The sequence below is a fragment of the Staurois parvus genome, unplaced genomic scaffold (assembly GCF_062004578.1).
Source record: "Staurois parvus isolate SC_StPar_1 unplaced genomic scaffold, SC_StPar_1.0 ptg000282l, whole genome shotgun sequence".
Classification (NCBI taxonomy): Eukaryota; Metazoa; Chordata; class Amphibia; order Anura; family Ranidae; genus Staurois; species Staurois parvus.
The window spans coordinates 12004774-12022374 of NW_028318078.1; the positions used below are offsets into that span (position 1 = coordinate 12004774).

Sequence of the window (17601 nt, forward strand, 5' to 3'; positions counted from 1 at the left end):
TCAAATTTCATCATAAATTTTGGCAAAATTGTATTCTGCGTCATGTCTTTGCTAAAAACAATCCCAATACGTGTAAATTAATTGGTTTACGTGAAAGTTATAGCGTCTACAAATGGCGGGAAAGATACTGTGATTTTTTTTTTATACTGTGGCGGACATTTTGACACTGGATGGGAACTGACTTGGGGTCACTGACATCCCCAGTGACACCAATACAGTGATCAGTGCAAAAAAAACCACTGACACTGTACTAATGGAGGAAGGGGTTAACTTTTTTTAGGCAATGAAAGGGTTAACTGTGTGAGGGGAGTGTTTACTAGGGGGCGGGGGGGTGTGCTGCACAGGAACAAGCTGATCCCAAGAGATAAACTCCTCTCTCAGGATTAGTGTGTTAGGAGCTGACAGAGAGCAGAGCTGCATTGTAAACAATGTGACCCGGTGGGTAATGACCAGCCGGGACCCGGTGATTGACACCCACTGCCGTGATCGGCGGGACGGGTAGGGTGGGCGTGCGCAAGTTTTAAAACGTGATTTTGCCCAGCAGTGCTACCTTGTGCCCGTTTTTCTACAGTGGCTGGACGGCAAGCAGTTAAAAAAACAAACAAAATAAACATGATGTTTGTGGACCTCCGGTTTCATCATAGACTGCTACATGTTACAAATAGCATCTCCATTGCTACCCTTTAATTCTATGCCAATAATATCTGGTTTACCATGTTATTACCTAAAGTATTTATTTAGTTTGTATCTGAAAAAAAAAAAATCACAAAAAAGGAAAGCATTAGAACCTTCTTTCAGGCTTTTTGCTGTCCATGTTCCTGTTGAGAACATTAGCTCAATTCCTGGTTCAGTAATTGTATTCCTTGGAACAGGAAGTGAGGGGAAACCACACTTAGACTAGGTTCACACCTATGCAGATTGGGTTTGAGTGGTTTCTGCATTGCATTTTGCGGTCCGTTTTTGCACCTGCAGTTTTTTTTGTGTTTTTTCTGCGTTTTGCATGGTGTTTTCTTTTTTTTTTTTTCTTTGTTGCTAGGCAGATTTAAAACGCAAAATTCATAAGACATGCAGCAGAAATGCACTACGTGCTTTTGTGCAGCATTTCCATTGAAGTCTGTAGAACCAAAAATGCAACTTTTTGCATTCAAAAAAGTCCCACCCTTTCCAAAAACCTGAACATGACCCATAGGAAATCAAATGGACTTTACTGCAAACCACTGCGGAAAACTCTTAGGTGTGAACCTAGGGTAACAGTTATCCAACAAAATAAAGTGTGTTCATATTGCATTTTCTAAAAGGTGGACTGAGACAGACAGAGCCACTTCTTTGCCCCTTAAACTGAAAGGGAGTATGGGTCAATATGGCAGTGATTCAAGCCCATTGCCAGCCATGCATTGTTCAATAAACCCTTAACACTACAGTAGAGTCACCAAGTTCCATTACAGTCTGAATGCACCTGGCTCAGACAGGGCCCTAGCATGTACAACTGTAAAAATGTCAAGTACACCTCTTCCAAAAATACAACAAACTCAGTAAGCTTCTGGGACAAATATAGATACAGTGAAGGAAATAAGTATTTGATCCCCTGCTGATTTTGAATGTTTGCCCACTCACAAAGAAATATTCAGTCTAAAAATCGAATGGTAGGTGTATTGTAACACTGAGAGACAGAATAGCAACAGAAAGTTCAAAAGAAATGCATGTCTAACAAATTATGCACTGAATTGCATGTTCATGAGGGAAATAAGTATTTGATCCCTATCATTCAGCAGGATTTCTGGCTACCAAGTGTCTTCCATACAGGTAACAAGCTGAGAATAGTTTGGTAACCCAGTCCAGCCTTGTGTAGGTCTACAATCTTGTCCCTGACATTCTTGGACAGCTCTTTGGCCTTTGCCATGGTGGAGAGTTTGGAATCTGATTGTTTGATTGCGCCTATGAACAGGTGTCTTTTATACAGGTAACAAAATGAGATTAGCAGCACTCCCTTTAAGAGACTGCTTCTAATCTCAGCGTGTTACCAGTATGAAAGACACCTGGTAGCCAAAAATCCTGCTGAATGATAGGGGATGAAATACTTATTTCCCTCATGAACATGCAAATCAGTGCATAATTTGTTAGACATGCATTGCTTTTGAATTTTTTGTTGCTATTCTGCCTCTCAGTGTTACAATACACCTACCATTTGAATTTTAGAAGATCATTTGTTTGTGAGTGGGCAAACATTCAAAATCAGCAGGGGATCAAATACTTATTTCCTTCACTGTATATCCCAGAAGTATGACAGTAATGCTATGCAAACGCCTCTTTTATGAAATGCTGTAATTTTATGCTACCAGAAATGATAGGTCTCTGAATCAGAAAAAGCTGAAGAAATTATTGATATATGTAAAAAGCTTTATTTTCTCAGTACAGGTTTCCCTTAATTAAAACTGGAAGTGACTGACGGGCTCTTGGAAAAAAATGCACAACTGTCTATTCTAGCTCTAGGAACAGTCAGTTAAATGACCCAACAAATATTAATTCTATGTTTCCAATAACAGGGCATTATGGGAAACATACAAAGGTAGAAATTGTAAGTATTATTTTTCTCAAGGTAGTAATGGATGTGACTATATTCTGTGTAGGAAAACTGTATTAAAATATAGGAAATTATTTTAAATAATTAGTGACACTAGCATAGTATCAGTTACACTACCATATGCTAATTACAGTCACTTCATTGCAGTATTGACTATTGGAGTTCTTCTGACTGACTGACTATCTGAAAACCTATACTTGTTCACCTCCATGTCAATTTGCTCTTAAAAAAAGAATATTCCCTTGTAGCAAAGGAAAATAATTTAATCTTGCTTTTCTCTTGATCCCTGGTGACAGAGGAACATGACAGTCATCAGCATCTTTACCACATGGTCATTGACAGGAATCAGGATGAATCTTGGGGGTTTATTTACTAAAGCTGGAGAGTCCAAAATCAGACTCCCTTCTGCATAGAAACCAATCAGCTTCCAGGTTTCATTGCCAAAGCTTCATTGAACAAGCTGAGGTTAGAAGCTGATTGGTTTCTATGCAGAAGGGAGTCTGATTTTGGACTCTCCAGCTTTAGTAAATAAACCCCTTGGTGTCAACATTATCTGCAGTAAATGCTGCTTTACTTTTAGAACAATTGTAATTTTTAGAACCCAACACCCTTCCCAGCTCCTCTTCCATGCCTCACAACTTGTTCTCCAGTTCACCAAGATCATGGCTTTGCCTCCTCTTCAAATTTCTTTCAATCAGTCTCTGCCCCTTTCGTTCATGCTTCAAAATCTCCATTCATTCCAATGGAAATACTGCCCATCAAAGGCAGTACAGTGGTTAAGTGGTTAGCACTTCCACCTGGCAACGCTAGGGTTGTTGGTTCAAATCCTAACCACATCACTCCCTGCTTGGAGTTTGCATGTTCTTTCTGTGCCTGATTGTGGGTACTCCAGTTTCCTCCTACTCTCCTGAGACATGATGGTAGTTAATTGGCCCTAGTATATGTTTGAATGTGAGTTAGGAACCTTAGATTGTAAGCTCCTTGAGGGCAGGAACTGATGTGCATGTACAATATACACTCACTGGCCACTTTATTAGGTACATCTGTTCACTTGCATGGTAACACAAATTGTTAATCAGACGGCAGCAACTCAATGCATTTAGGCATGAAGACAACTTTCTGACGTTCAAACTGAGCATCAGAATGGGAAAGAAAGGGGATTTAAGTGACTTTGAATGCGACATGATTATTGGTGCCAGACAGACTGGTCTGAGTATTTCAAAAACTACTGATCTACTGAGATTTTCAGGCACAATCATCTCTAGGGAAAGCGAGACTCGCCAGACCAGGCAACATTATTCCTATCTTCTATTGTCCAATTTTGGTGAGCCTGTATGACTTCCAGCCTCTGTTCCCTGTTCTTAGCTAACAGGAGTGGCACTAAGTGTGATCTACTGTTGTAGCCCATCTGCTTTAAGGTTCAAAGTTTTGAGCATTCAGAGATGGTATTCTGCATACCTTGGTTGTAACAAGTGGTTATTTGAGTTACTGTTGCCTTTCTATCATCTCGAACCAGTCTGCCCATTCTCCTCTGACATCAACAAGGCATATTCATCCACACAACTGCCACTCACTGGATATTTTCTCTTTTTTCAGGACCATTCTCTGTAAACCCTGGAGATGGTTGTGCATGAAAATCCCAGTAGATCAGCAGTTTTTGAAATACTCAGACCAGCCTGGCTGGCACCAACAACCATGACACGTTCAAAGTCACTTAAATCCTCTTTCTTCCCCATTCTGATGCTCGGTTTGAACTTCAGCAAGTCATCTTCACCACATCTACATGCCTAAATGCATTGAGTTACTGCCATGTGATTGGCTGATTAGCAGTTTGTGTTACTAAGCAAATGAACGGGTGTACCTTATAGAGTGACCAAGAAGTGTATATGTAAAGTGCTGTATAAATAGAGTATAAGTAACTGTAATAAATAAAAACAAAATGGCCAGCAGATTAATTGTCTTTTGGCTTTCTTGCCCACTCATGCCCCAGTTGAAAAGCTTCATCACATGAACAACTAAACAAACATGTGATTCTATATTTCTAGCAACAAGTGTTATATACTGTATGTACATAATTTTAACTACCAATGAGCTATTAAGACATAAGACATTTTTTTTACCTTGCTGGCTTCAATTTCGTCCATTTTTTCATGGATTATTTTGACCAATGAAGCAATGTTATAAAATTCAGCCTCTTCTAAAACTCCTGGTGGGTAGATGTTGAAAGGAGAGTGTTAGGTGACAAGCATATTATGGACATAGTTAAGACAACCGTTGCTTTTAGGTTTGTTATGTATATACTGTTTATTGGTCTATAATTAATGGTCTAAAACAGTGGTGCTCCACCTGTGGCCCTTGGAGCCCTCTGATATGGCCCTTGATCTCAAAACAGGGAAGCACATGCCCGGGGCGGCAACCCATTGATAGAAATCTGGGCTTGCACACTCGCCATCCCAGAGCATCAGAGTGCATCAAGCCAGCTCCGGCAGCAGAGGACGCAGCCGGCCGTAGAGGGAGCAGGAGCTGCATAACCTGATGCTTCCTCTGTAGCACTGGCTCCTGTCCCAGGTAGAGTAATACCAAGTGTAGGACCTTTCCAGCAGCCTGGAGACAGAGAGCAATGCCAGCAGATGCTAGAAGTCATTGTATTAAACAACACATACACTGTGCCTTTGCAATGGGCATACTGGCACCTATAAAAGGGTTAACAACTATTAGGTTGCTTTTACACTGATCCATGGTGCACCTGTGGCTTTCCTGTGGGTTAGCTGCATTGAGCCATAGACGTCTATCCTACCTTGCAGGTTTGGTACGTTTTCTGAAAGTGCACCAAAACTCCTGAATGCAGACGTTTGGGAGTGCTTTCAGAAAGTGCACCACACTTGCAAGATATAATAGAAGTCTATGGCAAAACGCAGTGTACCCGCAGGAAAGCCCCAGGTGCACTGCTCTGCACCCAAGGTGCAGGTAAACCACAATACATCAATGTGAAAGCAGCCTTATAGGAGGCTCAGGTCAGTAAGGGCTCATTTACATTTGTGGTTTGGGAGCCGTAAAACTCCATAGTTGAGACATGTTTTTACTACACATCCCCAGCCACTGGTGTAGTGTCAAGGGTTGCAATGGCAACACCCCCATACTCCAGGGGGCCCATGCGGACTCCCTGTCATATTCTGTTTTACACTTGGACAGGAGGGGCAGCATATACAGGAACTGATCCTCTCTATTTTCCTCCTGCAACCGCTGGTAACCGGCTTCTCCTCTTCTCTCTAGCGCCGGCATTCAGCATCTACAGGAGGAAAATGTTCATTATGCTATTCAAAATACAAAAAAAATAAAAATTCTGAACCATGTCATTTCATTGTGGCTCATGACCAGTTACCAAGTCACTTAAGTGACCCATGCCCTTAAGCACCCCTGGTCTAAAATATGTAGCTACAGCATCTAAGGCTTGGTCCAGTCTGGCTCACTTTGTAGTGTGGTGTAAACATAGCTGCTGTCACAGGGTCCTGTGTAGCCTACCTGAGAGCCCCCCAAAAAATATAAAAATAATATTTTCACTATAAATACACTAAAATCGTTACAGTAACAGGTGGCTCCAGCTGCCTGAGCAATACAGTCATTCACATGTGAGGTTGGGGGACGGAGGTTGATCAGTAAAACCCCATGGTTGAGCTACACTTTTACCGCCCACCAAGCACTACCCCCTTTAGCAACAGAGGCAGTGGCTAGAGGTTTACACATGCCACAGACTGCGATGCTATGCTTTGCAGCCACGACAGATATTATAGAGAGCAAAGCACATTTTAACAAGTCTTTTTTTTTTTTCTTTTATTTGGAAATTTAATTTTTTTTTACAATTTTATTTATTTAATACTTTTTTTCTTAACTGTCCTGTTGGGAGGCTTTGGTGGAATATCATGGGTCTAAACAGACCCCTGATGTCTCACATTTGAGACTGTGAAAGGGACTGAGGACATAGATTCATCTATCCCTTTTTTTGAAGCCTCATTTGCACAGATGAGTGCATAGGAAGTGCTCAGAGGCTTCCTGTTCATTCACAAACTAAAGAATAGTAAACACAGTTTGCTATGCTTCAGTTAAGAATGGACACATAAGTGATTGGTTCTGATTGCTCACTGTGTTCATTCAGGAAAGGAAGGAGCTGGTAAATATGACATACTTACTAGTCCTTTTTCCAGCTCTCCCTCCTGAAACATTCCCCTATGTGTTGGCAGTAGCTGCTGATGGGATAGGGAGTAAGCTGGCAGTTCCCAAGCCCCCATTTTGAACTGTTGGGGCCTATGCTCGATAGAGGTGGCCAACTGTACTACCTTATCAGCGGCCCTTGGTGTTAATACTTAAAGCCCAACTGAACCTTTATGACTGTAATGCAGCCATGCTACAGTAATAAATCTGCCAACTACCATAGGACCCAGCTTAGCCCAAACAATTTAGTATTAAATGAAAGATGGAATTCTACTTTAAAGTGGTTGTAAACCTCAAACATGAAATATGAACAAAGCATATCCCATTATAGTGTGTACTTGTCTCTATCCAGAGCACTAAGTGTCATTTCTGTCTGCTGCCTCATTCCTTTATCTCTAGGAGTCACTTCTCACAAGTTTTCCTGACACCAAGAGAAAAAAAAAGCTGACAGGGGCGGGAGCCCCAGCACAGCGTCTGTGATTGACAGCTTCATCTCTGTTCCTGTGAGCTGTGTGAAGGGGGTGTGTCACTTCCCTCCAATCTGCTCTTAGCTCTTCTCACTGAATTCTGCAGAGTGTAACTTCAGCTCCATACCCCCTGCTTTATGAAATCTCAGACAAACTGTATAAATTCTTTACTTTAAATGGCTGTAGAGAAAAGAAAACTACAGATAAACAGGTACAACTTATGCAGGAGGATTCTCTATGTTTTACTTATGGCCAGGGGCGGACTGACCATTTAGGCACTCGGGCACTGCCTGAGGGCCCAGGGTCAGTAGGAGGCCCCAAGAAATGCGCCTGGTACTTTTCATAGGCTTTTTTGGGTGTGATTTGAGTGTGGGCAAGGACACAGGGGTCCCATGATTTCCTATTCCCCGGGGCCCCCATGAGTTATCAGTCCGCCCCTGCTTATGGCTAGTCACTTCACTGGGTATATGTAAGGGTTTACAGCCACTTTAACCTCCCTAGCGGTAATCCCGAGTGTAGCTCGGGGTAAAATTTCTATACCAAGAGCGGTAACCCCGAGCTACACTCGGGCTTACCATGCAGCGTTGCTCTGGGGGTCCCTGCAGCACTTATCTTGTCCTTCGCTCCCACGATGTGTCCCCTGCAGCGTCCCCGGCCATCTCCTCAGGCCGATGCCGGCATCCAGCTTCTGTGTTCCAGTCCCTGTGACGCCGAGACGTACGGGAAATTTGAAATTTTTAAAAAATGTCATTTTTGCTGTCATTGCTGTTTCAATGCATTTCACATATATTTTGTCCCTACTGCTTTATCCTGTGCCCTGCTGCATTTTGAATGTTCTTTCTGCCTGGAAACTTAGAAATGTCCATGGCGTCCAAAAAGCGTCCCTTTATGTCAAAAGCGGTTTTAGAGCAGCGATAGTAAATCAGAACCACTTGCAGAATTGAGTGATAATGATTCGTGGGGAAATTCGTCATCAGACACTGAAAATGATTTTGCGACTTTGCTCAGCGATGTGCGAATTTGCCTCTGTATTTCAAATGTCAGTGTTTTTGGTTTGATTATATTATTGAATTAAATTTATTATTATTATAATATTATTTTTTATGATTATTTATTAAATTATAATTTATGATTTCGTGTTTCAAATTTTATCATATCCGGAATGTTTAATAGACTCTTGTTTGTACAGATTTCAGTGAGTTATTCCTAAAAATTACAGCCTACAATAAAAAACTACATATTTCCATGCAAAAAAATGGTACCGCTTTCAGCACAAAAAATCGGAAAGAATCATACCGCCAAGGAGGTTAAAGCCCAATTGGACCCTGATGATTTATTACTGTAATACAGCCAGGCTGCATATACAGCAGGGGTGTCCAAACTTTTTTCAAAGAGGGCCAGATTGGATGAAGTGAACATGGTGGAGGGCCGAACATTTTTCCAAACATTCTTTGAACCATTACAATTAAATGCAAATAAATTATTTTATGCCAAGTTAATTGCAAAACGACATACTTTTCATTTCATAACATTAAGATCAACTGACAGCTGAGTTCTTACAATGTATTGAAAATAAAAAAAAACTTACCTGCACTAATGTGAAGGGTGAAAAGGTAGCTGGAGCTGAAGTCTCTGCTCGGCAGCCGGGAAGACAAACACACTTCATGCTGGAAGCCCGGCCCTGACGTCACCGCCCTCTGTCGCTCCCAGCGCGGCGCAGTCACGCATGCGCACTGCTCTCAAGAAGAAGACTGTCTGCCACAGAAGGGAGGGCCGTGCGACAGCCGCATTTACACAGACCAGGGAGAACGCGCCGCAGTCAGGCATGCGCACTGCCCTCTGCTCTCAAGCAGAAGACTGTCTGCCATAGAAGGGAGGGCCGTGGGAAGGCCACATTACACAGAGCAGGGAGGGCTGTTGGAGGGCCGTATTAAACCGACCCCCGGGCCGTAAATGGCCCGCGGGCCGGACTTTGGACATGCCTGATATACAGTAATAAATCTTCCAACTAGGACCCAACTTGGCCCAAACAACCTATGTAAAAAAATCAAATGAAATCTGGAATTTTACTATAAAGTAAGCATTTCTTGAAATAAACATGCAGATCGTCATTGTTGATTTCTCATTCTAAAAATGCTAGTTGCCTGGCTGTCATGCTGCTCTCTGGCTTCAATACTTTGAGTCAGTGATCCGGAACAAATACGCACATAAGGACTTCTTACTTTACTCTTAGGCTACTGTCACACTGATCCACTGCAAAAACACAATAATGAATATGCATTTTTGCCACGTTTTTAAAAGACACGTGATTTAAAAACTGTACCAAAAATGCCTCTCAGAGGTGTTTTTGAGGCTTTTTTCAGGCATTTTAGGCTCTTTTCAGGCGTTTTCCATTGATTTCAATGTTTTTTTTTTACTGAACAAACATGCTCCACAGATGCTGCAAGCAGAAGTTTTTACACCAGAACGGAAACGCAATGCCCCACTGTGGAAACACACAGACATACATAGGGAAGAATTTTTCTTGAGCTTTTCAGGCACTTTTTTTAACTTAAAAGTGCTTAAAAAAACTCCCCAGTGTGAAAGCAGCTGTAGATTTGTGATTATACACCCTTGTTCCAGATCAGTAAGGTATTGATGGTAGAGGTTAAGCATACTCACCAAGTAACTAGCTGCTTCAAGAAAGGGACAGCAAAGACCAACCCCATATTTCTCCCAGGAGAGGTTTACTTTAAGTATTCTTGTCTGAGCAGTTTAAACTCCTTTTACCCAGGTTATTGCATGAAATCCACTAATGAAGTGAGGCGGCCTCATGGGCCTTGTAAACTGATGCTGTACAGGAGTCCAATTAATCCCTCAAGTGCGGCTTTCAAAAGCTTCTTTTGTTGCCTTCAGCAGCTGTGGTGACTCCCTGACCTCTATTTTTCATTATGTTATAAAACAGGGCTGCCAAGTGTATTCAGAAAAGGCGACACATAGGTTAGGATTAAGGAAAAGACATTAATCATTGCAATTAATGAACAAAGTATTACATAATTAATGATTGTCTGCTAATTACCAAAAATCATAAAACTGTTTGAAATGTAACAAGTTCAGGCTGGTGCTGAATGCAGATGAGAAGCAGCCAGTTGTTGTGTTGGTTAGACACCTTCCCAAGGACTGGCGGTAGGGAAGCAGAGGGCGATACTGTCCCTACATGATACCTGATTTTTTTTTTTTTAATTATTATTATACAGGATTTATATAGAGCCAACAGTTTTCAAGAAGCTTTACAATGTGAGGGCAAACAGTACAGTTACAATCAGGGGCGGACTGACCATGCGAGCACTCGGGCACTGCCTGAGGGCCCGGGGTCAGTGGGGGGCCCCATGAAATGCCACTGGTACCTTTTTATAGGCTTTTTTGGGTGTGCTTTGAGTGTGGGCAAGGACACAGGGGCCCCATGATCCCCTATTGCCCGGAGGCCCCATGAGTTGTCAGTCCGTTCCTGGTTACAATGCAATTCAATACAGGAGGAATAAGAGGGCCCTGCTTGTTAGAGCGTACAATCTAAAAGGGGAGGGTCAAGTGAAACAAAAGGTAATAACTGTGGGGGATGAGCTGAAGGAGAAAATACATGTACATTTTATTGTCAAATGGTGATTTTGCATTGCAGGACCATGCTGCAACTGCCTATTCAGGTACATGGAAAGGTTTGACAGGGGGTGGCACCTGTCAAATTCAGCATGTTGCGTTGAAGTCATGTGTACTCACATGAGCAGCACCATGGTCACTTGTAGGTGGGTGTATGGGGAGGTAAAAACATGAATAAACTGCCTGTTTTTACTGCCCCTAGTACCCATGTGAAAGGATCCTATTGGACAGATGTTGACATAAGACCCAACAATGCATAAAGATTAGCACATTGGTCCTCCTACAGTTAGGTTCATATACAGTATATTAGGACACAGGCACAATTTTAGATTTTTCAGGCATTTACCAAAACATATTCAAGCTATAGTTATATAATGGATATGGGCTGAAAGTGCACACTCTCAGGTTTAATTTGAGGGTATGTACATCCAAATTGGAGGAAGTGTTTAGGAATTGCAGCTCTTAAGAGTATTCCTTCAGGACAGGAAATAAGGAACATTTCCCCAATTGGCCACCACAAACAAACTCCATAAAAACAAAAATGAATAGTTTTTTTTTACCCTACACTATGCTACTCAAAACCTAAAGCTGAAAAAATTATTTTTGTATATTTGTACAGTAAAAAAAAGTTACATCCAATGATGTGTCCCATCTCTGGCTGCTCTGTTAAACCTTTTACATTTATTTAGCCTGCAGTCTTTAAAAAAATTGGTAATTGGAGGAGGGGAGATTCTAACATACATATATACTTCCTCCATTCACAGAAAGCCTTGCATTAAGCATACAACATTTAAGGGTTTTTTTTCAGAATGGAAGAGTTGTTCAGCTAAGACCTCCTTTGATATCTGTACTGCAGCTGAAACTACAAACACTGCAGCAGCTAGAGATGAGACACACTCCATTACACTAAACTTATTAACTCCATTAAACTCAACACTAACTTATTTTTAATGTGCAAATGTACAAAAATAATTTTGGATCATACTTCAGCTTTAAAGTCTTGGCTTTAGATATACTTTAACTGCTTCCCGACCAGTATTTCTGCTATAGGGCGGCACGGGTTCGCAAAATCACGCGGTAGTGGCTGTCAATCACCGGCGCCCGCTGATTACTGAGCATCTGCAACAGGGAGGAGAACTGTTTGTAAACAAAACAGTTCTCCTCCCTGCTTTGCATGGCTGTGTAGAGCACAGCCATGCAAAGCTGTGTAAGCACAAGCACAGTGAAGCACAAGGACACAGCACTTAGTAAAAAAACACACAGCACACAGTTAACCTTTTAAATGCCCCTCATGTTAACCCCTTCCTGCCTAGTGCCATTAGTACAGTGTCAGTGCTTCTTTTTAGCACTGATCCAGGGGCGGACTGATCATTTGGAAACTCGGCACTGCCCGAGGGCCCGGGGTCAGTAGGGGGCCCCATGAGAAGCCCCTGGTACCTTTTTCATAGGCTTTTTGAGTTTGGGCAAGGGCATGGGCCCCATGATCCCCTATTGCCCGGGGGCCCCATGAGTTGTCAGTCCGCCCCTGCACTGATCACTGTATTGGTGTCACTTGGGATGTCAGTGACACCAAGTCAGTTCCCACCCAGTGTCAGAATGCGCGTCGCAGTCCCGCTATAAGTTGCTGATCGCCGCCATTACTAGTAAAAAAAACAAATCCCAGTATATATCCCGTCATTTGTAGACGCTATAACTCTCATGCAAACCAATTAATTTACATGTATTGGGATTTTTTTTTACCAAAGACATGTAGCAGAATACATTTTGGCCTAAATTTATGAGGAATTAGATTTTTTTTAATTTTTTTACTTAACATGTTTAATAGTAAAATGTCCAAAATATAGTTTTTTTCTCAAAATTATCAGTCCTTTTATTTATAGTGCAAAAAATAGAAAATGCACAGGCGATCAAATACCACCACCAAAAAAAAAAAACCTCTATTCATGGGAAAAAAGGACGTAAATTTAATTTGGGTGCAGCATTGCATGACCGCGCAATTGTCAGTTAAAGTAACGCAGCCCCGGAACGCAAAAAATGGCCTGGTCAGGAAGGGGGGTAAATCCTCTGGAGGGCAAGTGGTTAAAGTAGAACTCCACTTTCACTATGGAAAACAAACAATCCTCCCCAGCCTTTTATATGCACAAGAAAGATTGTAGCAAACTTTATTGCAGAGTCCCACCTACTACCAGTTGTATTGGAGCTCGCATGTGGATTCCTTCACCTCCTGCTTTTTTAGCGCTGTGTGGTGGGATCTTTTGCTCTAGTCACATGATCAGTCCCAGCGCTATAATAAAAGAAACTGTTGGCTCATCAGGAAAGTGTTTCTGTTCCATATACCAAACAGTGTAGAGAACACCTCCATACAAGAAAGCCATGTTTAATTAATTTGGCAGTTTTAAAATATCACTGGTTGCTGGTGCAGAAATTGCAGCTGTTCCCGCACCCTCAACCACCTGCAGCCAAAAGCACCATGCGATTTCCCTGCGTCCGCGTTTTACAAAATTTTTTCTTTTTTTTTGCAGGAAGTGCAGTCAAGGCAGCCAATTCAAATGAATGAGCTGCTGTGCCCATGCAAATGCGACCTGCATACAAGCACGGGTGTGATCTAGGGGTCACTAAAGAGCTATTTGTAACACTAAAATTACAAAATAGATTGTTTAGCAATTCTATATATTATATCATGTTCGTAACTAAAGTGGAATTACAAATTAGGACCTCATGCACACTTGAGCTCCAAAATGTCTGTAAAACAGGTGTTTGGCTTTTTTTCTGCCTCTAAACGCCCCTCCAGACAGAAAAAAAAACATCACTTCCGTATTCAGCATTTTGGCAGGAAAACGCCTTGACGTACTTATGCGCTAGGCAACGTTTTTTATTTCAAAGGCCAGAATAAATCAATATTCTTGCTAATAAAATAAATAAAATGACCAAGTGCTTGATTCTCCTAAACGTGTTTGCATAAACGTGACTTAGGCGTGTTTTTAAGCTGCTTTTCTCCTGCTAGGAGAAAAAAATTTAAAAAAGCCCCAGTGTAGTTGGATGTTGGGCCTTTAGAGGCAGAGGAATGGGACAAGTTATTGGAAGGTACCAAGCTGGTCTCACTGAGACTACCTGATAGACTTACCTAGTTTTATATAATGCGCCGAGCTTACCTCACCCCACTTAGAGTCTCCAGATTTCACCCAGAGCAGAGCCCCTTGTGTCCCGATGCTTAAGGGATACAGGTACCTTTTTTCATCTATTATGGTCCTGTTCAGTTATTCAGGCGCACTGGGAACAAATTTTCAAGTGAATGGGTTTTTCTTTACCTTAGAGAGGATCCTGCGATCATCCACCACTGTTGTCTTCCATGGACGTCCATGCCATGTCATTCTGGTACAGATTCATGTTAGTTTCATCTGTCCAAAGAATGCTTTTCCAGAACTGGTCTGGCTTTTTTAGATGTTTTTTGGCAAAGTCTAATCTGGCTTTTCTATTCTTCAGGCTTATGAATGGTTTGCACCTTGTGGTGAACCCTCTGTATTTGCTCTCATGGAGTCTTCTCTTGATTGTAGACTTTGACAATGATATGCCCACCTCCTGGAGAGTGTCCTTCGCTTGTCTGGATGTAGTGAATGGGTTTTTCTTTTCCAAAAAGAGGATCCTGCGATCATCCACCACTATTGTCTTCCATGGACAACTACCACCTCTATGCCGACGACACACAAATCTATCTCTCAACCCCCCACCTCACCCCCTCGGTCTCCGCCCGAATCACACACCTGTTGAGCGACATATCAGACTGGATGTTGCTCCACTTCCTTAAACTGAACCTCTCCAAAACTGAGTTTCTTGTCTTCCCTCCAGCCCGGACACCACCCCCCATTGACTTCTCCATCATGTCCAACAACGCCACCATCAAACCCGCCCCGCAGGCCAGAGTACTTGGTGTCATTTTGGACTCCAACCTATCCTTCCAGCCCCAAGTCCAATCTTTAACAAACTCGTGCAGACTCCACCTCCGCAACATCGCCAAAATCCGCACGTTCCTAACTCCAGAAACCACTAAACAGCTCATCCACTCCCTCATCATATCACGACTCGACTACTGCAACTCCCTCCTCACTGGCCTGCCTCGCCGCTGGCTATCCCCGCTTCAGTCCATCCTGAATACGGCTGCCAGACTCATTCACCTTTCCAACCGCTCCGTTTCCGCCACCCCCCTCTGCCAATCCCTCCACTGGCTTCCGATTGCGCAACGGATCAAATTCAAAATCCTAACGCTGACGTACAAAGCTGTCCACCATACTGCCCCGAACTACATCACTGACCTAATATCCAAGTACCGCCCAGCACGCACACTCCGCTCCTCACAAGACCTCCTTCTCTCTAGTTCCCTGGTCTCCTCCTCCCATGCCCGCCTCCAGGACTTCTCCAGGGTGTCACCCATCCTCTGGAACTCCCTGCCCCAACCCATCAGATTATCACCTACTCTCCTCTCCTTTAGGCGCACCCTGAAAACCCATCTCTTCAGGGAAGCCTACCCCGCCCCCTGCTAACTTGCCAACCTCCTCCACTCTTCCTACCACTCCATCCCCCACAGCTATCTCCTCCTGTGCCACCATCCCCTCCCTCCTAGATTGTAAGCTCGAAAGAGCAGGGCCCTCGATCCCCTCATGTTTTGCATTGTATTGGTATTGTTCTGTCACATGTTCTGTCCCCCTCTGTAATGTACAGCGCTGAGCGAACTATTGGCGCTTTATAAATACTGTATAATAATAATAATAATGGACGTCCATGCCTTTTTATGTTGCTGAGCTCACCAGTGCATTCTTATTTCCTCAAAATGTACCAAACTGTTGATTTGGCCACTCGTAATGTTGCTGCTATCTCTCGGATGGATTTGTTTCATTTTTGAAGCCTTCCAATGGCCTGTTTCACTTGCATGGACAGCTCCTTTGAATGCATGATGTAGGTTCACAGCAATAGATTCCAAATGCAAATACCACACTTAGAATCAACTCCAGACCTTGTACCTGCTTAACCTCTTGCCGACCGCGCATAGCCGAATGACGGCTTCACCGCGGCCGGCCAGTTCTGAGTGGACGTCATATGACGTCCTCCCAGAACGCGCTCTCCTGCGCGCCCCAGGGGGCGCGCACCCGGCGATCTCCGTGATCGCTGTGTCCTACGGACACAGCCGATCACGTGATGTGGTGAAAGGCCGATCCCACCGGCCTTTTACCACGTGATCAGCGGTGTCCAATGACACGCTGATCACAGGGAAATACAAGTGCCGGTTCTCGGCTGCACTTTCCTCACGCTGTCAGATCGTGAGGAAAGTACTGCCGAGAACCGGCAGTTGTCAGAACGGGGATCGGCACCGATCATCAGGGCACTGATGATCAGTGCCCTGATGATCGGTGCCCAGCAGTGACACCCGCAAGTTTCGCCCAGCAGTGCGCCCACTAGCCCCGCCCACCCGTTCCCAGCAGTGCCCCCACCTGTGCCCAGCAGTGCCCCCACCCGTGCCCAGCAGTGCACCCACCTGTGCCACTCTGCAGTGCCACCTACCTGTGCCCAGAAGTGCCACCTACATGTGCCCAGCAGTGCCACCCACCTGTGCCCACCCACCTGTGCCCACCAGTGCCACCCACCTGTGCCCACCAGTGCCGCCCACCTGTGCCCATCCACCAGTGCTGCCCACCAGTGCCACCCACCAGTGCAGCCCAGCAGTGCTGCCAGTCAGTGCCACCAGTCTGTGCCCAGGGGTTGTGCCAGTCAGTGCCGCCAGTCAGTGCCCAGAAGTGATGCCAGTCAGTGCCGTCTATCAGTACCCATCATCAGTGTCACCTATCAGTGCCGCCTATCAGTGCTGCATATCAGTGCCGCCTATCCGTGACCCCTAATTAGTGCTGTCTATCAGTGCCGCCTATCCGTGCCACCTCATTAGTACTGCCTATCACTGCCCTTTAGTGCTGCCTATCAGTGCCCATCAGTGCCGCCTATCAGTGCCCATCAGTGCCGCCTCATCAACGCAAATCAGTGAAGGAGAAAAAATACCTGTTTGAAAAATTTTATAAAAGAAACAAATAAACTTTTTTTTTTTTCAAATTTTTTGCACTTTTTTTAATTTATAGCGCAAAAAGTAAAGCGCCCAGTGGCGATTAAATACCACCAAAAGAAAGCTCTATTTGTGAGAAAAAAATGATCAAAATTTCATATGGGTACAATGTTGCATGACCGCGCAATTGTCAATCAAAGTGCGGCAGCGCTGAAAGCTGAAAATTGGCCTGGTAAGGAAGGGGGTATAAGTGCCTGGTAGGCAAGTGGTTAATTGGTGAAGAACTAATGAAGGAGTATCCCTCACCTGGCTATGAAACAGCTTTTGATTCAATTGTCCAATTACTTTTGGTCCCTTGAAAAAAGGGGGATGGCTACTCTTAAGAGATGTAATTCCTAAACCCTTTCTCCACTTTGGATGTACATACCCTGAAATTAACCTCGAGAGTGTTTACTTTCAGCCCATATCCATTATATAACTATAGCTTGAATATGTTTTGGTATATACCTGAAAAAATCTAAAAGTGTGCCTGTGTCCAAACATATAAATAGATTTCACCCAGAGCAGAGCCTCTTGTCCCCTGATGCCTAAGGGATACAGGTACCTTTTTTCATCTATTATGGTCTTGTCTAGTTATTCAGGCGTACTAGGAGCAAATTATCAAGTTC

The 17601-nt window shown here is 43.5% G+C and overlaps 1 protein-coding gene across 1 annotated transcript in view; it reads right to left on the minus strand.

Annotated features, from left to right (window-relative positions):
• Positions 1 to 17601, minus strand: part of KCTD17 (potassium channel tetramerization domain containing 17) — a 69627-nt gene that overhangs the window by 45880 nt on the left and 6146 nt on the right. The window contains exon 3 of the mRNA XM_089681837.1: positions 4702 to 4787. Within this exon, the coding sequence (XP_089537963.1) occupies positions 4702 to 4787 (86 nt within the window). The remainder of the gene's footprint in view (positions 1 to 4701; positions 4788 to 17601) is intronic.